We start from the raw sequence: 27,181 nt of genomic DNA on the forward strand, positions 1-27,181 counted from the left end.
GGGGGGGGCAGCGACACTGATGCAAAAATAAAGGAAAGAAAAGAAAGCAGAAAGACAAAAAGGGGGGGGGGGGACTCCGACTAAGATTAAGATAAGTAAAGATTAAGTATAATTTACTCTTTTGGTATTTACTGTTGTGGCACTTAAAGTAGAGTTAATTGTTTTCTGGTAAACAGTTTTGAACTTTTTTCTCCGCCCCCTCCTTTTTTCTTCTTTTTCACCCGTTTTCTTCTTTTCTATCTTTTCTTTTCTTTTTCTTTTTTTTTTTGGGGGGGGGAGGCCCGGCGACATAACTGACAAGGGGCCCACCTTGGCTTTCTGCAGCCCTGCTGGCAATGTCTACCATGTCAATACTTGTACCGTGGGATATATGGCATCAAGGGAAGCCATTTCACCCTGTCTCATCCCTTTAAACCTTAAGGGACCGGAAATCCAGTCTTCAGGATATCCTGAGGACATCCAGGGATGTCCCGACACCACTGAATGTCTTCAGGACATCGAGGGGGAAAAGCATTAAAATCATCAATTGTCAGCACCCGCCACTAGCGGCACTGAGCCGCCGCAGTTGGCGAAGAGGGGTTGGTGAGCGAAACGAGCAGGGGCGGAGCCCTCTTATTATTATTAATAATAATATTTGAACTTTGCATTCTAATTGGAAGAGAAAAAAATAATGATTATAACATTATTAAACGTATTATCAATATAATTATTTATTCAATATATTATTGATGCAACGATGCAAAAAATATTAGTATTGTAATTGTATTTAGTACAGCATACAAATCCTAAAACTTTGGTTAGAAGATATTTACAGGACTTTAACCATGCTATAAAGATTACACGGAAATTTGTTCTGAAGTTTTGAAAAGGGGAAACACTATAATCGAAGTTTGCTTTAAGTTTTTCCATTTTAGTTGCTGTATATTACTTGTTTGTATCATTAAATAATGCATTTATGTTTTAGTTGTTTGTCTGAGAGCATCAAATAACTAGGTTTCAAATGTCAAACTTTTTATTTTTCGAATAGCGCTTATAATAATTTTTCATTTTCATTTTAAATTTTGGAAATTGCAATCCTTCCTTTCATTTTCTGATAAAAACTTAACCGAAATTGACGCAGATGTGAGTTTTTTTCTCTCTCCCTTTAAGCAAACCATTTTTAGTAGGAATGAAACTGAAAACTTTACTTTTCTCATGTCGGTCATTTCACTTTTGATTGAAATAGCCGAAGATGTGAGATCTAATTATTGCAAAGGACATCTGTTTAAAACATCCTTTGATGTATATAAAATAAAAAAAATGAAATATATATTGAATATCTAAGATGAAAAATTGATATTATTTCCTGGTATGTTTTGTTTTTCCGTCCCTTCGAAATTTGAACCAAAGTTGACGAAATCCATGGTGTTTCCGTTTCATATTTTTTGACCAAAACTTTATAGAAAGGCATTACGAGATGAAATTGCGTAGCTCTTAAAATCGATTTACTTAATAAAATCAAGTAAATGCATGGTTTAAAAAAATAGTTTCGTTGATTGATTGTTTATAGAACATTTTTACTCCTACCTTTTACCAAGGTAGATTTTTTTTTGCACCCTACATCAAATGTTCCATTTCTTGGGTTCTTTCCTTTAAAAAAATGCATGGATCTCTGCTTTATACTTTCTTTTAAGACATGGACAGTTTTAATATTAATAAATGTATTCTCTATGATTATCCTCATCACAAAATGTACTTCATTTGAACTCCTTACAAAAGTAAAGTACGGTTGTGACGTCATTTTTCTTTTTTTGAACTGTTTCCACGGTAGTGAACTCTGTGAAGTCGAGTGCTGTTGACAAAAAAGCAAATTTTGAGAAAAGTTTGTTATCCAGAGAATGTGGAGTTAAGTCACAACCTTAAAAACTGCTCAAAGCTGTTAATTTTTACTTCCTTTTACAAAAAAGGAAGTATTGTATTCGCGAAAAAAATTTCACTCAAAAATCGGCCTTAATTTCCATTTTTCTCATCTCCGAATGAATGTAGAATTTTTTTTCCGACCCGATCACAGGTGGATATATGCCTAGGAACGTACAGACACCCTAAATATCCATTTTGACGGCCCCCGAGTTAATTACAACGAATTTTCTCGTGACGTCCGTATGTATGTACTTATATGCGTATATGCGTATGTGTGTATGTGTGTATGTATGTCGCATAACTCAAAAACGGTATGTCCTAGAAAGTTGAAATTTGGTACGTAGACTTCTAGTGGGGTCTAGTTGTGCACCTTCCCTTTTGGTTGCATTAGGATGTTCCTAAGGGGGTCTTTTGCCCCTTTTTGGGGGGAAATCATTGTTAATTTCGATGTAAACTCAAGTTGTGTTGTAATTTGTCGGACATTTGGCGATATATCGCTAGTCTTCGACAAATTTGGCGATTGTTTTTATTTTAAATCTGTTTCAATTTGGCCACTGTTGGTGATATTTAGAGAGTAAACAATTGAATCACATTAAAATTGCCAATAATGGGGAAATGACATTAAATTGGAGTAAAAGGAAGTCATGTGATGCACACATCAGCTCGTTTTTTATTTTTAACTAGGGATGCGCCGATAAGCAATTTGGCCGATTACCAATTAATCGGCTGATTAATCGACAGGACCGATTAACGATCGTGATGATTTTTAATGCGACAATTTCTCCATAAGGTCCATTCCCCCGTCACGTGCGGAACAATCCGATTCGATAATTTCACCATCTTATAATTTTGATTAAACACAGGTGTAGACACATTATTTTTATTTGATACAAAGATACTCCTGACACAGTTTCATTTTTATTAAATAACTTTGTTACTTAAAATTTAATTCATTTGCATGCGTCACGTGCGAGACATCCAAAGTCAACCTCTTGTTGTTTGCTGCATGCATTACTTAATATGTCATCACTATTAATACATAGCAATGGCGAAACAAATCGTAGGGTTTAAAAGCTGAGGTTCGAACGTAAGGGAAACATATCTCATTTCTTGAGAAATAATAATTTAAATCGCTGGAAAAAAATGTGTATAGCCATTCCACTAAAAACGGTCATTTTGTCTCGCACGTGACGGTTCCTACATTTCATAAAAAAGAAATTATTTTAAAAGGCAACAAAAATTTTTTCTCAAGGAGCCACTTGTGATTTCATACAAAATTTCGTTCATTACCCTTTTAAATTTTTAAATTGTTATCTTCTTTACCTTTACTAATAATAAAGCTGAAAGTCTCTCTGTCCGGAGGATGTCTGTAGGATGTCTGGATGTCTGGATCTCTGTGACGCGCATAGCGCCTAGACCGTTCGACCGATTTTCATGAAATTTGGCACGCAGTTAGTTTGTAGCATGGGGGTGTGCGCCTCAAAGCAATTTTTCGAAAATTCGATGTGGTTCTTTTTCTGTTCCAATTTTAAGAACAAAACAATCATAAGGTGGACGAGTAAATTACGAAATTATCATAACGTGGAACCGTAACATGGGCACAAGCCAATTGGCAAGATACGAAATTATCATAACGTGGAACCATAACATGGGTACAAGCCAATTGGCGAGAAAATTCACCATACATTATTTGTTAAATATACAGGCAAACCAAAAGACCTTTTATTTTTTCTATTACGGGCAAAGCCGTGGGGGTACCACTAGTAATCAATAAAGAGGGGCATATTGTTTCATCCGAGGGGTGATATGGTTTTATCTTGAAACATAATTTATGTCTGATTTAATATGTTTATGATACAAATAACATTTTTTTTTTTCCATAGCAGCCGTAAATTGCATTCCACGAAAAGAGCGTTGAACACTCTTGATTGAATGTTGAGAGTTGAACAATCAGGCTTATCATCAAATCGAATTTTGGTTTTCAGCTCAGTTTCGAATGAATAATTTTATTTTACGTAAATTCTCACTTGTATTAAAGATGTAATTTAATCTTAAATGCAAAATAACAAAATTTTGAGTAGTGGGTTACAATAACAAAATGACTGAAACGTCTCGTGCGGTACAAAATGTCCGTTTTCCGTGGAATGGCTCATAATCGTTTGGGTGTTGAAGCACCACTGTCACAGAGAATTTCAGTGTTTCTTTTATTATGGGACACATGAGTCGGCTGAAAAATCATAATGATTTCTCCCCCATCCCGACTGTCCAGATATTCATTCCCAACAGTCATTTCATGGATGAATTGTTTCAATTGGTGCGAATTACATACATCGCTCGCATTTTATTTGCATTCGATGCTTTTGTCTGCAAATGTAGGACACCGTAGGTATCTCGAGCGTGTAATGTGACGAGGGCAGAAGGCATCGGATTGCATTGAAATACACTGACATTCAGAAATACGATCGCAAAAAATCTTTTTTCGCCATTTGCCTCAATAGTAGCTCTTCACTTTCAAATTCCACTTGAACTGCACCAATATGTCGTGTTATTTACATGTATTACAGTATTCGAGGTAGCTTTGCGCCCCATTTTCTCAGCTTTTAACTTACCCCACGCCAATTTTAGTTTTGCATAAAACGAGGAAAAACTTCTAAAATATTGTGCAGTTATCCAGGATAAGAAAATAATAATTATTAAAACCATTTAAAATGGATTTTTAACTTGGCTTTAAAAATAACTTGACACCCGAGACCACGTGAGAAATGCTTTTTGTTGGGCCAGTGTTGCCAGTTCGGTCGTTCTTACTTCCTTTACTGAACTTTATTGTCAGAGTTTGTATATCTAAGCTAAAACATCTACTTATGTTTATCGTCTACGTAAAAGCTAGTCTACTGTGGAATTTTTTATGCGAGTTTAGTTTTGTAATTCGCAAACAGAGCTCGAATACGCTACCTTGCGGTGATTAACAATACTAGGGAAAAAGGTAAAACATTCCAATCCACGTGTTTTCTTTGGGGTAAATTACAGGCTTCAGACAGATTGTGGTGGAATGTAATTTCAGAAGAATAGAAAAGAAAGCTTCCTACAAACACGATGAAAAATTACTGTCATTCACTAAGCGTCAAAGCAAGTTATAAGTTACAGCATTTGTTTGTTTTACCTTTTTCATCCGCCATCAGACAGTGGCTGCAGCGCCCTCTATAGTTTATTGGAGTTGCGAATCCTAAAAACGTTTTGGCTGTGTTTGTCAGTTTTGAAACCAAATAAGGAAAGTACATTTTGGGAAACAAATTTTCATACAATTAAGCATTTAGTTTGTACATAGAATGCACCCATCGACGTAGGTAAACAACAATGCTAAGCCTAATGTGGAGCTGGCTGATTGTTTGCCTGAAAACTAAAAAAAGCTATAATGTCTTAGATTTTGTCATTTTACTAAATGTTACTAAATAAACTGTTATAAATACTGATAAATTCACCATATTAAGTTATAACAAATAAAATCTCTGACAAATGAGTATAATGTTACTTACTATGAAAGATTAGCAGCATTACAGAAACTTCAGATCAGCATTTAAAAATAGCTTCTAAATTGTAACTTAAAATTTATTATGTTTTACGATTTTCTTGTGCTAATGCTGTCAATACAGAAACAAATATTTTTTATCCTACTTTCTCCGTGAAACTAGAAAATTTTAAAAAAGGTTGATTTTAAATTAATGCTTTGAGTTTGTTTCGAACAAATTCAAGTTTTCGCAATAAAAGCTTTGGGATTTGAATTATTTGAAACATTGGGTTTGAAGGTTTTTTCTTCTAATTTTAATTTTTTATATTTTTTACTTTATTACTCCATGTTTGTGAAAACTTAAATTTTACAAAAATTTAATTTCTTTTCCACATGTAATATGAAATAATAATAAAAAAAAACACTAATAAATCGTAATACTTTAAAAGTCATCCCAAAATACATGAGGCAATCATTGATATACGATGGTTTCCAGAAAGTTTTACTCACGAAACTGCATGTAAATAAAAAATATAAAAACCTCACAAAAGCAACTAGTGACCATATAAAAATAAACGTAACAATGGTGGTTCCATTTAGTCAGTGCGAAAACAGGAAAGCAGAGGTGTACTTTTCTTATTTTTAAGGAAACACAGATAACTAACTAGAACAAAGTCTTTAAACGCAAAACTAGGAAATGGATTTACTCCAGTTGCTTTGTGTTTACAACTTTTTCTCACAGAAATGCCGTCTGTCCCCGTTTGGTGCTACGTCATTATGACGCATTTCCTTTCCCCCTCCTGTCTTTTAAGATAAAGGTTAACAACATTATTTAAAGGAGGAAATGATAGTAAGAAATAAGGGGGTAATAATAAGAGCTAGTAAAAACACTTTTAAAGACCAAGGGGAAATTTTTAATAGCTAATGGGGGGGGGGGAATACAAACAAAGGGAAAATCTAACTAATGAAACAATTGTAACGACTGAGGAGGTGATTTATAAATTTGAAGAGAATAAAAGTGACGACTAAGAGGAAAATTGTAATTAATGTAAAACAAGCGATAAAAACTTTAATGGTGAATTGAAGAAAAATGAAAGCTAAGGGGAAACTTTTAACTACTGTAGAAATCATAAGAACTGAGAGAAAAATTTTCAGCAACTAATGGAACAAAAATGATTTCTTAGAATAAAATTCTAAGCAATGAAAAATAAAAGCTATTAAAAATTTAAAAAGGGAGGGTAAAATTTCCTAACAAAATAATAGATTGAAATGACGCATAAGGCGAGCATACTTTTGACTGGGTTTTCACCAAAAGACTACGGAGAAATTTAAAAAACTCGAATCATTTAGAGAAAATTCTAGTTCCTACCAAATGGAAAACAGAAAAGTCTGAAAACTCAGGGAAAGAAATTCTAATGACTAAGCAAAACACTCAATAACAAAAAGGTAAAACTCAAAAATCAGGGTAGCGAATTCCAAAGACTAAGCTAATGTATTACAATGATAAAAAGATAAATCTCAAAAATCAGGAAGCGAATTTTGATGACTAAGGCAATACTACATGACAAAAAACAATTTTTGAAAACCCGGAAATGAATTCTAATGATTAAGTTTATGTACCGAAATGAAAAAAGAAAAATTTTAAGCATCAGAGAGCGAATTTTTTCTAGTAAATGGGAGAGGAATCCTAATGAATAACGAAAACATTCCAATGCGAATCACAAATCATTTGCAACTAAATCAAGGTAAAAAAGCCTTGTCCAGTGGCTCTTGTTGCAAAATGCTTGACTGATTACTCCACAAAGTGAGAACATAGTAGTTTAAATTTTTATTTTTGAAATAAATTAGGCATTTTAACAAAGCAAGCACAACTCATACGTAAATCAAGGTTTTTTTTCCCCTCCCCTCCAAATCACACTCCATTGGCCCTTCAGTTCGTTTGATTTTTCTCTAATGGGGTGGTTTCCTTCAGTCAAAAGTACTACTTTTAGTCATTGAAATGGATAAAATGAGCAAAAATAATTACATGGACCCAGAAAATACTTTTATTTTCCAAATAGCTTTTTTTAATTAATTTTTTAAAATGTCCGATTTTTCAAACAAGGCGGGGGTCTTTATGACGTCAACAATGATGCAATTTGGCGCATCTTTGTACCACGGTTCCACGTTATGATAATCAAGCAGCGAATTAAAATTGCGCTCTGCTCTTGCTATCAACCACATCGTTGCCAATACACGTGAGTAAAGATGCGATTTAAATATTTTGAACCGTGAATGGCAACACCGAATGGCATTTTATCATTTGTGATGTCATCGGCAGAAGCGTTAAACGATGAAAGAGCATCGTTTTAAGCAATTTTTTAAACGTATAAAACTTAAAGAAATTATTTAAAAAATGGTCAGATTCTATGTTTTTAAGCATGTTCTTTCAGAAAAAAAATACTTTTAAAATTTTGGTCGTTTCATCCGAGGATGATATGGTTTTATCTTGAAACATAATTTATGTCTGATTTAATATATTTATGATGCAAATAATATTTTTTTAAACCATAGCAGCCGTAAATTGCATTCCACGAAAAGAGCGTTGAACACTCTTGATTGAATAGAAAGAGTTGAACATTCAGACTTATCATCAAACCGAATTTTGGTTTTCAGCTCAGTTTCGAATGAATAATTATATTTTACGTAAATTCTCATTTGTATTAAAGATGTAATTCAATCATAAATGCAGCAATGTGCATGTAATATTGAGAATTATTAGGTTGAAGTTAAATAACAAAATATTGAGTAGTGGGTTGCAATAACAAAATGACTGAATATATATCGAACCAAATTAAACCGATTTTTTTTTTCGGTTCGGTCCCGGTTTTCGTTCCGAAAAAAATTCCTTTTTCCCCGGTTTTCGGTTCAGTTCCAGCTCGATACCCAGATTAAAAATTGATCTTGGGGATAACTTTCAAAGGTCCAAAAAGGCGAAGGAAAGCGATCAATTGCACGGGGACTTACACTATGTTGCACAAATTCATGATGACTACAAAGTGTTATCGTTATAAAAGGATCATTGTATCGGACATTTCCGAAATGAAGTTTTTCGTAACTCTAAACATGAAGCTGACTTATAACATTGCCAATGAAAATCAAAAATTTAACTTATTGCTTTACGTGAAATGAAATATTTTCCATTTAAAGACAATTTTATTTAACCTCATTTAAGTAGAGAATTTCTTTCTCTCTTTCCTCGTTCGAGTCTGCGCATAGCACTCATAAATATGACATTGTTCGAGGAACAATACTACAAAAACGTTAAGTACTTAAGTACCAAGGTCAGAGTTAAAAATATAGGCACATATTTCAAAAGTCCTACTTAATCACATATTTACGTAATCCTCTGTTAACAAGATTTTATATTTTCTACGACTTGGTTAATTTTCTTTATTTCCTCTTTCAATTGCGACGTAATTTGAAATTTCAGAGTGAAAAGAGATCGAAAACATTTTGTTTTGAAGAAAAGTGAACAAAAGTAAGCCTTGAAGTAGAACTTTTGTAAACAGACCAGTTTCGACAAAAAAAAAAAAAAAAGGGGGGGGGGGTAGGATAGTGTAGTCTTACCAGCACACTTTCATTTCCAGAAATTCATATTGTCAGTAAAAGCTATAGCATTAGGTACATGAGAATGAAAACATTTTTATTGACATGCATGTAAAGATTTTTCAAAAGTGTAGGTATGTGTTTTTGCACGAAACTTTCTCGTCAATGAACACTAGGGAGTCCCCCCCTCCCCCAAAAAAAATGAAAGTCGATTTTGTAAGTCGCACACCCCTCTTATATTTTTCCTTTTTGGTCTAAACAATTGTTAAAGAAAATTCATATAGTTTGAACAACGGTAATCCGTGCTGATTTGCATCTGAAAGTGTGAAACAGCACTGTGTACTAGGCCGAATCGAAACAAAAATCACAGCTTCAAAATTTCGTGTTGATAAAACGTTGTCCCCCTTGCCCCGCATGTACCGCAAATTTTTTTTATCCAAATTGAAAAATACTTGGGCGTCCAGCAGGAGGCCTAAATTTTAGATGGTGTGCGACTTGAAAAATCGACTTTCGCTTTTTTGTTACACCCTAATAAACACGTATTACTTTTTTTTATGCCAAAGTTAGGTTTTCCACCTCCAGCTCAGTCACTCCTATGCCGGGCTGATGAGTGCTAAACTGCAGTCCTCGGCTGGAATTGACCGAGTTGGCGGTGTATCTCATGTATGCAAGACTTGTTTTAAGTCAAAATTTGTCAATGAACATGTGAGTCTTGTTTTAAGTCAAACTTTGTCAATGAACATGTGAGTCTTCAAACAATCAGTAATCCAACGTCATAAAGCACAAAAATTGCAAAAAATTGCAGACACGTGTTTCGGTGTTCCAAGGAACACCTTTTTCAATGCAAAGAGGTGTGAGCTTCTGAATGAAAAGTCATCCGAGAAAAGGCTTTATGACGTTGGATTACTGATTTTTTGAATCTTCAGCACAAAGGTATTTATTCGTTATGTGAGTCTTGTTTTAAGTCAAACTTTGTCAATGAACAAGTAAGACTTTTTAAAACCAAAATTTGTCAAAAGTCGTGTAAGATTTTTGTGTTAAACGAAATGCTGTCAATAAACGTGTAAGACTTGTTTTAAACTAAAGTTTCTCAAAGCACAAGTAAGACTTTTGTTTTAAACCAAACTTTGATGAATGAAATGCAAGACTTAATTCAAGACAAAGTGTGTCAATGAGCATGTAATAAACTAAAATTTAAGTGAAGTTTCGTCATTTTCTATATTTATTTAAGACCCACCGTTTACTTTATACTACCTACTCCTCTTTTGTTTTCATTGCTTTTTGGTTTACTTTGTTTCTTTTCACTTATTTAAAATTGTTTTCTACCATTGAATATTTTTTCCAAACTTTCCCTTTGCTACTTTTCTGGAATTTATTTAAAGAAAAAGTTAATTTGCCGATTTATCTGAAAAATAAAAAGTTTTGAAACCTTACTTTTGAAAAAAAGTTATGGACTGTTCATTAACTTGCGTATTTCAAAGGGAAAAGTCATATCACTTAGCAAATTTATCATTCATTAACATACAGAAATCATTCGACTACATCCTGGAGGACATTAAGTGATTTAAAAGATCGATTTTTATCGTTATGGCAATCATGCAATAATATGTCTTCCTGCACGCAGTTACTTACTTCCCTAGTGAATAGCATTATCTTTCGACACATTTGATTAAAAAAAATTCCTCTGGTATATTTCAAACCAAGAATTTTGAGTCAAGAATTTCAAACCAACAAATGAATACCAGGAATTTTGAGACTAGAATTTCAAACCAAGAATTTTGAGACAAGAATTTCAAACCAACAAATGGAAACCAGGAATTTCGAGACTAGAATTTCAAACCAAGAATTTTGAGACAAGAATTTCAAACCAACAAATGGAAACCAGAAATTTTGAGACTAGAATTTCAAACCAAGAATTTTGAGACAAGAATTTCAAACCAACAAATGGAAACCATTAATTTCGAGACTAGAATTTCAAACCAAGAATTTTGAGACAAGAATTTCAAACCAACAAATGGAAACCAAGAATTTTGAGACTAGAATTTCAAACCAAGAATTTTGAGACAAGAATTTCAAACCAACAAATGGAAACCAGGAATTTCGAGACTAGAATTTCAAACCAAGAATTTTGAGACAAGAATTTCAAATCAACAAATGAAAACCAGGAATTTCGAGACTAGAATTTCAAACCAAGAATTTTGAGACAAGAATTTCAAACCAACAAATGGAAACCAGGAATTTTGAGACTAGAATTTTAAAACAAGAAAGGAAAACCAAGAATTTCCTCTGATTTATAGCTGCGTAAAAAGCCATTTTTCGTAAAATTTCTCTTCAACAATATTTGATAAAAAGATAAATTCTTCTGTAACATTAGTATTTTGAATGATGTGAAATGGAACAGGGAATCCGTCAAGTGAAAGAGCGACAACAACGGGTTTTGTTGCTCTCGTGGTCTCTGGTCGATGTAAACCTGCATAAAGCTAAATCCAGGTGAAGCAGCAGCAAAAATTTCATCTTTGAGGTTCTACGGTTGTATTCAGTAAGTTACCGCCCTATAGCCAGGGCAAAGGCAGAAATACATGAAATATACTCTGGGCTTCCTTAAGAGGTTTCCCACCTCCAGCTCAGTCACTCCTATGCCGGGCTGATGAGTGCTATTAAGCACGAAACTGCAGTCCTCGGTTGGAATTGACTGAGCTGGCGGTGTATTTCATGTATTTCTGCCTTAGCCCTGGCTATAGGGCGGTAACTTACTGAATATACCTGCCTTGCCTTCAATATTTGAGTTGAATCGAACCATTGTTTCGATCACTCGTCTGGTCAGTGCTAATTCTGCATTAGCTAGCAGTTTGTTTGGCACTCTAGGCTTCCTTAAGAGGTTTTCCACCTCCAGCTCAGTCACTCCTATGCAGGGCTGATGAGTGCTAATAAGCACGAAACTGCAGTCCTCGGCTGGAATTAACTGAGCTGGCGGTGTATTTCATGTTCTACGGTTGTGCAGCGCTTTAAGTCGCGTCGTTTGCACTCGACGCGTAGACGCAAAATTTTAGTAGACTTTTTGTTGCGGTTGGTTCCGATGTGAGTGCTTTTATTCTTCATCACATGGCAATTAATTTCATATTTAAATGTAGAATCCTTACGTTTATGCATAATTTTTGATTCAGTAATTTGAAATTTGAAGTTTTTTTTATTTTATTATTTTTTTTAACGATTGTCCGAAAACGTAGACGAACGTTTCGAATCTTCAACCTCTGGAGTAGCAAAGTATTTCCTTTACCTTTATGGGTCAAAATGAACACCACATGAGAGAAACATATAATTGGATAGCTTGCAAGTGTTTCCATTTTGCATTAAAAGTTTTGAGAAAATTCGAACTTTACAAAATTTCAATTCTCTTAACAGTGAATCTTTTGACATAAGTTAATGCCATTAATGATGAATGGGATTTTTTAAATGTAAATTTCAATTCCACAACTACGCAATGTTCCATACACTATCGATACTGGTGCGAAATTCACTTCTCCAAACACGAAGCCAATTTACGTCTGTTATATAGATTTTTTTTTTTTTTTTTTTTTTTTTTTTGAGCAATCACGATTGCTTATTGTTCTCACTTGACTGTTTTGAATTCCTATCATTTTATTTTCCCACCAGTACCCTCTGCCAGCACCGCCGTCGCGTCGACCGACCTCACGATGCTGCTCCTCTTGCGAAAACCGTTTCCAGGCTGCGTCCATATCCTACACACACACACACACACACACACACACACACACACACACACGCCTACACAAACACACACGTGTATTCATACACACACACGCTCGTGATTGCGAAAAACATAATTTGAATTCAAGATGCCAAAAATTCAAATTTATATATATATATATATATATATATATATATATATATATATATATATATATATATATATTGATATGATGTATTTATTTTAATGAGCTTATTAATTTTAATTATTATTTTTTCGTTTTGAAAGCTGTTAAAGAATTTTTTTAAATGGAAACAAGTGTATCAACTGCTTTGTTTAAATGGTGCTGCTATTTTTTTATTATTATTATTTTTTAAGGTAATCCTTGATTGCGACACGATTCATCTGTCAAAAACAGATACTTAAAAGTTTTTTTTTCTACCCGTTCCGCATCTGAATTTTTCGATCGAATACCCTTCCAGACGAAAAGCCCTTGAATGCCACTTGGAGCGTAGCCCGAAAACTAACAGATGATCTCTCGGCTCTTGCAGACTTCGTCTGTAATAAGTTGCCCGACCTTCGTCTCGGATCGATCCCCGTGTCTGCCGCGGAGAAGTCTCTCCCGAACGTTCTCTCGTATCTTCCTGATGCAGGCATTCGACTTTTCGGTGAACGGACGTGTGATGAACCAACAGAACATTTACTGAATATACAACAGAACATTGCTTATCCGGCCCTCTTTTATACAGATTGCCAGATTATCCGGATCAAATTTGTAGCCTTTTAAAAAAGTTCACATAGATGATTTTAAACTAGTGGTACCCGCACGGTTTTGCCCGTAATAGAAAAATTAAAAGGTCTTTTGGTTCGTATGTACATTTACAAATAACGTATGATGAATTTTCTCGCCAGTTGGCTTGTACCCATGTTACGGTTCCACGTTATGATAATTTCGTATCTCGCCAATTGGCTTGTGCCCATGTTACGGTTCCACGTTATGATAATTTCGTAATTTACTCGTCCATCTTATGATAATTTTGTTCTTAAAATTGGAATAGAAAAAGAACCACATCGAATTTTCGAAAAATCGCTTCGAGGTGCACACCCCCATGCTACAAACTAACTTTGTGCTAAATTTCATGAAAACCGGCCGAACGGTCTAGGCGCTATGCGCGTCACAGAGATCCAGACATCCAGACATCCAGACATCCTCCGGACATCCAGACAGAGAGACTTTCAGCTTTATTATTAGTAAAGATTATGATCACCAGAACGAAACTATAAGCTCACCGAACATTCGTTATTTCGAGTAAATGTACAACTGCTTACTTTTTTCGTGTTTAACAGTACTGACACCGCTTAGTGAAATGTTCTTTTTATTTTCTCGTTCTCTAAAAAAAAACAAAGGGATTTTTTGTCCATATTAATTTGGCAACCTGCTGTATGATGGCAACGCTGATCTTAAAAAAATTATTCAGTGTGCAAATATAACTGGAAAGTTCTTAAATGAATCAATTAACCAACGTTTTGATGCACAGAAATTGCAAATTACTGCAGACACGTGTTTCGGTGTTACAAGAAACACGTGTCTGCAGTAGTTTGCAATTGTTGTGCATCAATTGATTCATTTAATTTTCAAGCACAAAGTCGTTAGAAAGTTCTTCTTTGTCATTATTAAGTACACTATTTTTGAAAAAGCCATTGTATGGTAGCGTGGTTGCCCGACAATGTCATTAAAAAAAAATTTCGTGTTCTGTTTTTCAATTCTCGCTCGTTTTTCAGTGGATTTCAAAGCTTTACTGTACCTATTAAAATCAGTGTCTCTTTTTTTTTTGTTGTTGAGAATTTGATCGTGAATTTGATCAGTTCACTAAAAGTTAAATATTGTTTTTCGTACTCCTCTTTTTTTTTTCGCTCAATCACGAATTGCTTATTAGATCACTTGATCGTTGAATGAGGTCCGTCCTTAGATTTTATATTCTATGCTTATAATATCACGGGACGCGGGAGCGTCCCGCCGCCAAGAAAACCAAACGTCAGCAGCCAACAAAAGCAAATCCACTGCCAAGAAAGACGAAAGAAAAGAAAAGCGACCAAGAACAGTTTACACGACAGAACAAGTTGGGGTTTTCCGGGGTTTTCACCCCTCTGTATCTCAGCCTCATGAAGACCCCCGGAGTTGATTTTTGTTATACTCAATCTCTAGTGGACCCTGAAGGCATAAACCAAAATACAATCCCCAGGACCATTAGGGGGAGGAGGAATTTAAGTTAGAAAATCGCTGTTCAAAAAAGTTTTCGCTTTATTTGACAGGGCCACAGCCCAGACGAGAAAAGGAATCGAGCTGAAATTTCGCACACACATTCCTTGTGCCCTACTGATGTGCCTTTTGTGCCATTTGACCCCCCTCCCCCCTTGTTTTTACCCCTCAAATCGTACCTTCCCGAGGTTCTGAGGCAGCCACCCGGGGGGGGGAGTATGGTAATGTTTTTTTGTATACATATTCTTGGGGGGGGGCATTGAGGACATATACAAAAATTCAAACCCCAGAGACATCATGGGCCGGAGTAATTGACGTTTGAAAATCACTAATTTCCCCTAAATTCTTGTGTACTTGCTCTCAGCTTATAAGGTTTGTTGATCTCCGACTGCAATTACAAGGCTAGAACAGATCTAAGATCTAACAATTATTCAAAAGTTGTCTTTGGAAATGAAATTCAATCAAGACTAATGAAACAGATCCAATAGTTTGACTGGAAGCTTTTTGCTCACCAAGTAACCACCTCAATTAGAAAAGCTTCCCCCCAAACAAGATAAACAATTTGAAGGATCAATCCATATTTCTGAGGAGTTGAAGGTGGGAGGAGGTTCTGACGGAAGTAGGTGTGATGAAAGAGGAGAAGGAGGATGACATTTTGGCAGATACTTGGCGGGCAAACTAGATATCATGACGTTTTAAGACTGAGGTTTTTTTGGTTTAGGATGAAGGCTTTCTTTTTTGTGGAGAAGAGTTAAAGGTTTTTCTTGACGGGGAAATTTTTACAACAGGGTCGTTTTTGTTGAGATTAATTTTTATGCGTCCATGTGCCTCGGAATCGAACTATTTTTAAACGACTTTCTCGACTTTACACAATCCTTTTTACACGAAAACACAGTATCCAGTATCCAGCTCCTGGAATTCATTTGACGTATTGAATTCAAATAATGGTTGTGATAAAAGCCATTAGTATAAGCAAGAAAACCAGTGAGTAGGGTCCTGTCGCAATTCGGAATTGCGAAAAACATAATTTGCATTCAAGATCTCAAAATTCAAACCTTTTTTTTTTTCTTTTTGAATTAAACGAAGTCACTACAATTTACTATAAAAAAAAAATTTTAATTGAAAATTAAACCTCATAATTTGTGCGTACTTTCGTTAAAATCAAAACAGAAAAACTAAAGTGCTTATTTCAATGGTAAATGAAGTTTTCGAAAATTTGCTTTATATTTACGCGGTAAAAACACATTTCAGCTTCGGCCATTTTTTGCGCTAACCTTCGTTGAGACATAATATTTATTACTCCCATTAAGTTATTATTACCCTTGGCAACCAGCACACCGCATTTCTTTATGTTTGGAAACAGTGGGATTATTTTTGTGACTTTTGCCAAAATTTTCGACTGCATGTGCGACATCAAAATTTCCGAGTGGGGAAATGACCGCAAATTGACCCATCACTTCCTGCAAAAGCTAGTTGTATGGAGAAGATTAAACAACTTCAACACTAACAACTCTATTTTTTTATTAGAAAGCAAGGTTTTTAGAGCTGTTCCGTAAAGTAATGGTGTTTGGATGAATCTTAATAGTTGTTTCTTTAAAATGTGGAAGTGTTCACATCTTCAAACAGCTACAAAAAAAAAAAAAAAAAAAAAAAAAAAAAAAACAGCTATGAGAAATTCGGGGAAGTATTCATAACGACACCGAATGCCCAAATTTATATACCAAATTACTGTCTGACCACGGATTGTATGGAAAGACAAACATCCGTTTTACAGTCGGAAATGGACGAATCTATTATTTTTTAGCGATTCCAGCTTTTGTAGAAGCAGAGTCTCATTCAAATGAGTGGAATACCGGCATCAAATTTTTACTTTTCCCCCTCATTCAGATAGATTAGTCTTGTTTGGACGTTTGAAAATTCCATACAATCCATGGTTGGACAGTAGCAATACATTTCCCAAACAGAATTTTTCATTAAATTAGGTTTTGTGTTGAATAAGATCACTTTTTCATTGATAACATTTCGGCTGTTTTAACTTCTAGAAATTTGGGGAAAGAGTCAGTTTTTCATTTTTGACAAAAAAAAAGTATTATTTTTTGCCCTGCTTATATTGAGATTGTAAAAAGAGAGAAAGAAAAAAATTGCGCCATTGGCACCAAGTTTGGGGGAAAACTCTGAATACCCGGTAAATGTTTCACGTTATGATAAAGCTCCCAGAAAATCGAGTATGTATGACGTCATAAGTATTTTGTCTGAACATGTTTAAGCATGAGGTATTTAAATGCTACATCAAAACAGGTCTGTTTTTTTTTTTTTTTAATTTAATTTCGCAAAAATTATCGATTGTCTCCATGTCACAAGAGAAAAAAAATGTTTCGTGGCATTTAACATGAATTTAAAATTCATGTTGAATGTTTCATGAAATAATTTGATGTTCTGTCATTTTTTAAAAGTTAAGATTGGACAATGAAATCATTCCACGGTTTTGAAAACATTGTGTTTTTTCACAAAGTTGGATAACAAAATTGATGATCAAAAGTTCAGCGAAATCGTTCTAACTTATCTCGCATGCAAGGTTAGTAAGAAACTCTAAAATACTATCCAGCTTGCAGAGTTAAGATCAAAATATATTCTATTCAACATTTTTCATGTGTTCATGTTCACGCAAAAACTTTCACGCTGAAGTATTACGCCGCCAACCGGTGTTCTTAAACTTGCTTAATTTTAATGAATTCCTAACATTCCAGCGTGAGAAAAAAAGAAGAAAACCCTGCTTTAAAACATTAAATGAACGGTAAAAGATGCATTTATTTTCCGAGACAGTGAAAAGAAATGCAAATTTCTAGCACAATGATTTTTTCTTGCAGAGCTAACACCGATTTATGGATCGTCAAAATAAAATTCATTATGAACTCTTTTGTTAATGCGAACGAATACATAATTCATACGCTGTAATATGATGTTCTGCAGCAAGATTAGTAAATTCCCTTGTGTGTGCTGAGAAAAACGAGCTGATGTGTGCATCACATGACTTCCTTTTACTCCAATTTAATGTCATTCTCTCATTATTGGCAGTTTTAATGTGATTAATAGTTCACTCTCTAAATATCACCAACAGTGGCCACATTGAAACCAGATTCAAAAAAAAAAAAAAAAAAATCGTCAAATTTATCGCCAAGTTGGCAACAAAACTTGGCGACCAAAAGACTGGCGATATATTGCCAAGTGTCCGCCAAATTATAACACCACTTGAGTTTACATCGAAATTAACAATGATTTCCCCCAAAAAAGGGGCAAAAGACCCCCTTTGGAGCATCCGAATGCAACCAAAAAGGAAGGTGCACAACTAAACTCCACTAGGAGTCTTCGTACCAAATTTTAACTTTCTAAGACATTCCGTTCTTGAGTTATGCGACATACATACACACATACGCTCATACGCACATACATACGTACATACAGACGTCACGAGAAAACGCGTTGTAATTACCTCGAGGATCGTCAAAATGGATATTTCGGGTGTCTGTACGCTCCTAGGCATATCCACGTGTGATCGGGTTGAAAAAAAAACTCAGCATTCATTCGGGGGTGAGCAAAATGGAAATTAAGGCCGATTTTTGAGTGAAAATTTTTTCGCGAATACAATACTTCATTTTTTGTAAAAGGAAGTAAAAAAAAAAAAAAAAAAAGACGAGTATTAGTGATGGGGGGTCTTCCACATATGATGGCAGCTTTGAGGGGTAAGATGGTCGGTGACATTGTGACAGTTCGTGACAAGGGGGAGAGAGAGGGTACTAAATACGAGAGCGTGACATTATGCATTTTTATAACAATATACTTGTGCAATAATAGCGTGACATGGGGAAGGGAGGGGTAAAATGAAGTGTGACGACGCTTTGTGACAATGGGGGTGGAGACAGTGGCGGATTTACAAGTCGAAATTGTGAGGGGCACCCACCATAAAAACATCGAAAGAGACCCTAAACTGCGCATGAAAAAAAATGTTTACATAATACCAGGGGGCTCTAAAAATGAATTGTAACGCGCCCCCAAATATATAAATCTAACCCTGGTGAGAGCAGGGCTGCGGAGTCAGGGTCGGAGTAGTATTGATTTTAAAGTAAAGGAGTCGGATGTTTAAAATTCTAAGAGTCGGAGTTGGTCATTTTTCCTCAAAGCCCAAAACTCTGCCAGTGCTTGCGATTCGAAGTCGCAGTCGGGTTGATTCGAGTAAAGGAGTCAGAGTCGTAGTCAAAGGTTCTAAAATTTAGCCAGATTCGGTCATTTTCTCTCCGACTGTGCACCCCTGGGTGAGAGGATCAAACGTTTTGAAAATAATACATCATTTATGAAAAGCATCTGAATTATTTCCTAGTGATTTGGAAAGAATTTTTTTATCTTCTTTAAAAACAAGTTGCTAAGTGGTTGAACTATGATTTGAAACATCAGAGTATATTTTTAGATGTGGGAAAATTTTTTGATCTTTCTCATCATAAATTTTATGACTTTTTCTTATCAAAAGCGATATATTTTACGTAAAATTACGGATAAATTTTGATATTAGATCATTAAAAATCATTGAAATGCTTTGTGTTGTGCTGGATTCAAATCTATGCGACAGAGACAAAACTTTTGTTAACATTTTTTCCACACCATTGCTTCGTCACTATTCAATTAGAACGCTCTCTCGATGCAGTTCGTTGGTTCATACGCGTTATCATTTATTCCACCATTAAAAACTACTTACACTCAGAAGACCACAATTCGTTGTTTGTGTTATGCGGTCACATATTAGAGGTACAGCTTTGCAATTGATGTGAAAGCCAGGATAACAGTATATTGATGTAGGCATACTTTTATTAATGTGCCTGAAATTATGGTTCCCGTTAAGAAAACTATAGTGTGAAAACTAACTTGAAATAAAAGTAAAGCAATCCCAGACTTGTCAATAAGTAGTCCAGCATATGAAAAAAGGATGAGCTATTCTCATGATTTCTTTCACATCTATTAATGATATGTTATAATATACTTTTATTTTGTACGTCTTTATTTACAATTACCTAGATTGTTATTCAAGCTTTCTTTAACAAGCTCGTTTGGTTGTCTTCCACAGATCTACCTCCATCGGCCAAAGTCCGCCGAGTTCTTCTGGGCCTGGGCAAGGCATTTTGCCTGATCGGCTTGCTCTGGTGCTTCGTCTGTTCTCTGGATCTGCTGAGCACATCATTCCGCCTACTCGGCGGAAAACAGGCCGGTCGGGTGTTCCGCGACAGCGAGCTTCTGCGGAACCCTGTAGTCGGGCTCATGATAGGCGTGCTGGCCACGGTACTCGTCCAGAGTTCTTCTACGTCCACGTCCATCGTCGTCACCATGGTTGGTACAGGATGTAAGTAAATTGTGCTTTTACTTCCTTAAACCCTTGATATACAATGACCTCTCTAAAGCGGCAAAGAGCGCGTGCCCATGAAAAGAATATTTTCTTAGAGACGTCCGTCTGCAATAGTACATTAAAACATGACCTCTGGGAGACGTCAGTCTGAAAAAGTGCCTGACAAATTAACTTCTTGTAGACGTCAGTCTGCGATGGCACCTAAAAGAATAATGTCTTGTAGACGTCAGTCTGCAATGGTGCTTGGGAAAATAACGTCTTGGAGATGTCAGTCTGCAATGGCACATGAAAAAATAACGTCTTTGAGACGTCAATCAGCAACGACACAGGAAAAAACATCTTGGAGACGTCAAAGTCTACAACGACCCCGACTGAATGATGTTTGTCAGACGTTGTTGTATATAAAGAGGTTAAAATTAGTGTAAAGTTATCATAACTGAAAGTGAATTTAAGGGTTTAAGATTGGAGATAGTTTACAGTACGTGTTCAGAGCTATTCTACATCGACAAACATCGTCAGAACACGGTTGGCACGATGTTGATAATCACAATTTACTTCCTTAATCTCTTAACATATAGCGAAATCTCGAAGGCGTCAAAAAGTCTGTAATGGTTCATTAAATAAATAATAATATTTTAGAGACGGCAATCCGGAATGGCATGTCGATTTAATGACGTTTTCCAAGCAACACTGTATGTTAGGGGTTAAAGTTATTGCAACTGTAAGTGATTTTAAAAATATCAAAAGACTAAGAATTGAAGTTATTTAATTTAAGGTACTCGTTCAGATCATTTCTACATTGACAACCATCTTCGCTACCATGGTTTCTCAAGTGTGTTGGTAAACCATTTTCTTACTTTCTTACATGTGCGTGCAAAAATATCAATCATTTAAAACTCAATTATTAAGTATTTTCCATCAAAAGGTCATACTTTGGAGTTATGTCGGTAAGGATAATATTTAAGGAGAAAAACAACAACAAAGTACGAGGTAGTGAATCAAGAACGACGCTTCTGTTTTGTTTCGTTTTGATAATAAAAGTACCAAGTGCTCTTGTGTATTGTCTCACTATATAGATTAACTAGATCGATCGGTTGCCCACACCTGCAACATTGTGGTTACACCAAATATGACAGCTTTTATATTACATATAATATCACAGCGGAATAAATAAGTTATGGCTCTCTTAATGAAGGCAATTTTCTATGATAGGGTAAACCATAGTTCTCAATAAAAATAAAAAGCAAGTCAGTAGTAAATATCCCAGGTTTTTTGAGTTAAACATCTGCCAACGCTAGATCATGTTGCTTAAAATTGATACGAATAGTGCTAGGCTCAGCGTCCATGACAGTCACAACATACAGTAAAACCTGTAAAGTTGATCACCCTTGTAAGTTAACCACCTGCCTATGTTGACCGCTTTTGTCGGGAACGAAATTAGCCCTATCTTATATAATGAAGGAAAACCTCTGTAACTTGACCACCTCTCTATGTTGACCACCTGTCTATCTTGACCACTAATGTAAACCAAATTTGGTTTGGAGTATTGTAAAAAACCCTTTGTAAGTTGACCACTTGGTTTTTTTTTTCCTCACTAAGCAAATTATTTCATTTTATTATTATTTTGTAGCTTTCCAAGAATAATTTTAACGCATTGATGCCAGACCAACATTTTACCAACTGCATAAAACAGCAGCATAAAGCTTATGCTGCTCTTAATTCTTCAAACTTGTTTTTCTTTTGTTGTTCTATTTGAGATAGCCTTTTGTAGTCTCAGTTCTAGGAAAACAGGTATCAGCAGAAAATTACAAAGTCTTTTCTTCCAGTTTGCAATATTTTGTGGCAACACTGGAATTGTGCTAAAGAGTAAAGTTACTTATTTCTGGTGCAAGGAATTAAGAAATAAGACATTTTCATTTTCAACTGACTTTATGAACTAGGAGAGTCTAGCTTGTTGCTCTTTGTGTTATAAGTTTTACATAAAATGGCTTCAAAAAGAAAGTTATTGAAAATGAGATTAATAAAAAGGATGAAATATTAAATTTTTAATTGAAAAGGGAGAAAGCCAGAGAAAATTAGCTGACACATATGGAATTTCTAAAACTACAGTGTCTAGTATGGTAAAAAAAGAGGGGGAGGGGAATATTTGAATAACATTTTTAATTATTCTTTCAAAGTAATGTTAAACAATAAAAGGGAGTTGAACAGAAAGAGTAAGACTCAATTAGTCAAAAAATGTTTTTAAGCATGCTCTTTCAGAGAAAAATATTTTTAAAATTTCAGACAGCGAGTTTTCCGGTTCTGTTTTACGTCAAAGCGCTATCAACGTATCATGGACCTCTGAAGTAAAGTATTTTTAATGATGGGAGGAAATTACAGTCAATCATTTAAACTATGAGCAGCAGGAGCGCGTTCTAATCAAAACGTGTAGAGCTAAAGGTGTCCAAACAAGTCTGCGGCAAAACATTTCATCGCAATTTGCGTGAAATCATCATAACAGCTGATTCAAGCGCCAAAAAAAAGTTAACATGTGACACGCATCATAGCAAAATACAATTTTGCGATTTTAGCCCATAAATGCAACTATTTTAAGTATAATTATGTCTTAAGACCTTTCTAAGTTTAATCTATCTCTGGGTTCGTGACCGCATTGAATTTCCAACGTCTTACTTTTTTTATTAAAAGTGTGGCGTCAGTTTTCTAGAATGTACTTTAAGACATTCATGTGAAAACATAATTCCACTCTCTCTTCGCATCAAGTTTAAAATAACCATTAGCTCCTTCTCAGTTTATAAAATTAACAGCAAAAAAAAAAAAAAAAAAAATTCGCCACCACCAAACTTTCAGACTTCGACAATTTTCCACGAAAATACTCGCTGAAATCGATATATTTCTTAGCTTAGAAACAAACACTCACCAAGATTTTACATCCTTTACTATACAATGGAAATATAAGAAAAATAGTGTAACTGGTTAAATTTAATGTTTTCATGTACCGTGTACCTGTGGTTACGTGAGAATTTTAAATTACCTGATCTTGAACGTTTTCCAATAAAACAAATCAAAGCTGTTTGGAATTAATCCAGAGTTTAGGTGGCAAACACCGTTTATTCTCCAACTTAACAGCTGTTATCCATTTTTGATGAATCTGCGCCGCATGGAAGCGACAGCAATGACTTTGTAGCAGAATTGAGTTTATGTATCATCACTCTTTTCATCTTGAAAACAGAGGTATAAACTTCCCCTACTTATTAGAGATTGTTCGTTTTTCAAAGTTTGCAAATCACGTCATTTACACCATTGGTTCTTAAAGAGTATATTCGACTTTGAGGGTAATGAAGAATCAAAGGAGAAAGGCAATTCGGAGGGATAACAGAAAAAAAAAAATTAATTTGAATTTTGTCATCTTGAATTCAAATTATGGTTTTCGCAATCACGAATGTTTGTGTGTGTAGGGGGTATGTGTATGGTGTGTAGGCATGTGTGTTTGTGTATGTGTGCAGGCATGAGTGTTGGTAGTTGTGTGTATGAGTGTTTGTGTGCGTGGGGGCGGGGTATGTGTATGTGTGTAGGCATATGTGTTTGTGTCTGTGTGCAGGCATGAATATGTGGGTAGTGTGTATGTGTGTATATGTTTGTGTGTGCATGTGTAGGTGTCTGTATGTATGCGTTTGTGTGTGTATGTGTTTATGTATGTGTGTAGGTGTATGTGTGTGTATGTGTTTGTGTGTGTATGCGTGTGTGTGTGCGTGTGTGTGTAGTTGTGTATGTATGCGCGTGTGTGTAGGATATGGATGCAATCTGGAGACGGTTTTCGCTATAGGATCAGCATCGTGAGGAGCCGGTCGACGATGATGCTGCAGAGGGTGCTGGCGGGAAAATAAAATGATAGCTCATCAAAACAGTCAAAGGAAAGCAATAAGCAATCGTGATTGCTCAAAATAACTATAACCAGTAAATATTAAAAACTGATGTTAGATGCGACAGAGAGGGATAGAAGATGTTCCTTTGTCATTTTACCCGTATTAAAGTTTTAATGAAAAACATTGTGTTTGATGCAAGTTTGTAATGAACGTTATCATTTATGTAAGTTTCCAAAGGAAACTAGTATGTTGTGGCCATCACGAAACTTTCTTCTATATTTTTCTTTTTTTCTGATCCCTCCCCATGCATGACGAGGAAGCAATATTCCCAACAAAAACAAAATTACACATGCAAAAACTTGACGACCATCCCAATGTCTGAATTATTGCAAAAGCAAAGCAAAGAGCGAAAATTGAAAGTTATTTTAAAAGCCTTGCTTGAATTAATTACAAATATTTTATTTGTTAACAAACATAAGATGGCAACAGTTAAAAATTTTAATTCATTGAGATAATATTTCCGGTCATTTCCATACAATTAAAATCACGAGAAATACGCAGACGACAATCTATTACGATTTATCTTTCTTATTGTTGCATTAATAAAACTATTTTTATTCGCAAAAAAAAAAAAAAAAATCAACACCTCTTAGAGCGATTGGAGTCAAAATTGAACCAAAGCCTGTTTACGTATGGATTCACATATATTCCAAATTTCAACCAGAACGTAGCATTACTTCTTGAGATAGGGCACTCAAAATGGAAAAAAAGAACGGGTGATTGCGCTACCCCCCTTTTTAGCTGTTGACACAAAAATAAAATCAGTTCTTATACCCACTAAGCGCTACTTGCCGATAAATTTTTCTTTCATTCCGTTCATTATTTCTTGAGATACAGCAGTCACAATTGACGACAAAAAACGTTCTATAGCTCAACCCCCGTTTGAGTTATTGACACCAAAATTGAATCAGCACCTGTTCCTGTTAATACCAACATATGGACCAAATTTTGTTTGATTCCGCCAGTTACTTCCTGAGGAATAGCAAGCACGCGTAACTCGAAAAACGTCCCATTGCTCCACCCCCCTTGGAGGAATTCGCGCCAAAAACTAATGGGCACAAGTTCACATAGGGGCACATATGTGTACTAAATTTCGTTCGATTTCATGCGGTAGTTTTTGTTGTAGAGCGGCCACAAAAAACTGGTCACACACAGACGTGACACACATACATACACACACACATACATACATACACACACACACAGACAGACAGACATTTTCCAAAAATGGTCGAAATGGACTCAGCACACCTCAAAAACGTTCGAATCCGTCAAAATTCGAAATTCGAAAATTTGCACGAATCCAATACTTTCTTCTATATATTAGATGTAGAAGAAAGTAAAAACGCAAACAAACAAGACTTGTGAAGCATTACCGTCCTTATTTCCTTTCCCATCAACATTTCTAATAACTATTTATTAGGAGTAAAACAAAAATAATTTCCTTAATAATATGATTATAAAATCTGCAATAACAAGTGTGGAGTAGCAAAAATAAACTTTTCAGAGACTGTTTGCGCAGTTTAGTTTCTGAAAGAAATCGGCAACGAAATACTTTGAATTTGCTTTTTTAAAAGAAGACCTCAACAAGACTTAGTTCCTGTAATGGGAATAAATAACAACTCCAGAAGGGATTAATTATAAAAAATTTTGTTTAAAAAATACGCCCAACATAATTATTTGATTACACATCAAAGAAACTTGCTTTTTATGATAGTAACCATTCCTAAGTTGCGACTTTGCAGCCAGTAATGCTAAGGAGGATATAAAAAATTAACTGTTATTAACCTACTTTAGCCGTTAATATTTTTAATAACCTTTAGAATGAAATTACCTTTTTTTTTAGTGATCAGTACTAATTACCTTAGCTTCTTAGAATTCACTTTCGGTTTAGCTTCACCAACCTAAATTGAAACCTCGGAGAACTAAACATTCTAAAGTGAAATGTTTTCGAAGATTTCTCCACCGTAAAAGCAAGACTTCGAAATGCTCAGAAGAATTACTTCCGCCGTAATATTTTAAAGAAAATGCTCCAGCCAAACCAATATAAACATTAAATTCTCACAAAGATTCAAATATTAAAGACACTGTGATTTCAAAACTTAAAGAGGATAAGTGCGTAAGAAGGGGAAAAACTTACACTTTTTAGAAATGGGGAAAGATATAAACTACCGAATTTACGCGTATGTCTGAAAGATGGGGAAATGCACAAACGCAGCAATTTGAAAGAAACCAATAAAATGAAGATTTCGCAATGAAAAGCGCCTACAGGTTGAAGCACATGTGTAGGGTTATAGCAAACATGTGGCGGTGAGCGATATATGAACTTCACTATTTTCCAAGAAAACAGCTTCGGAATTGGAACAAAGATGTTTTTGTTGAAATTGTACGGCAAATGTTGAAATTGGTTTGCGAACCTTTTGACTACGAAAGCAAAGTGGCCCCGTTTACTATGTAGCTGCACATTAAATTTCAGAAATAAGTCAAGTCTAATGTTTGGGATTTCTTATCTAGCGATTTTCGGTTTGTGGGTGTAGACAAATGTCTCGAGATTTATGTTATGACTAGAACCTGTACTACATGGACTTAAATTCATTCAAATATGCAGTCAAATGTGAACTAAAATGCCTAATTATGCTTAATCGTCTGGCAGCATTTGTTTGTCCTGATCCTAAATTTTGAAGTGGTTAGTGAAAGACAAAAAACAAAAGACTATATCAGTTACCGTATCCAGCACCTTCCACTTAGATCGGAAGCAATTTTTCATGCAGTTTTTCATGTTATAATCCTGCCAATTTCGTAGTCGATTAATACTTCAAGCAGTTGTATGAGCTGAATGTTTGAAAATGTTTGGTAACCGTTTTATAATCATGAAGCACAAAGTAAAGATTTGGAACGTTTCATGCTT

General features: G+C 35.1%; 1 protein-coding gene across 1 annotated transcript in view; it reads left to right on the forward strand.

Moving 5' to 3' along the window:
* Positions 1-27,181, forward strand: part of LOC129219816 (sodium-dependent phosphate transport protein 2B-like) — a 143,500-nt gene that overhangs the window by 91,167 nt on the left and 25,152 nt on the right. The window contains exon 2 of the mRNA XM_054854120.1: positions 20,075-20,347. Coding sequence (XP_054710095.1) covers positions 20,075-20,347 — 273 coding nt within the window. The remainder of the gene's footprint in view (positions 1-20,074; positions 20,348-27,181) is intronic.

The sequence above is a fragment of the Uloborus diversus genome, chromosome 4, assembly GCF_026930045.1.
Source record: "Uloborus diversus isolate 005 chromosome 4, Udiv.v.3.1, whole genome shotgun sequence".
Taxonomy (NCBI): Eukaryota; Metazoa; Arthropoda; class Arachnida; order Araneae; family Uloboridae; genus Uloborus; species Uloborus diversus.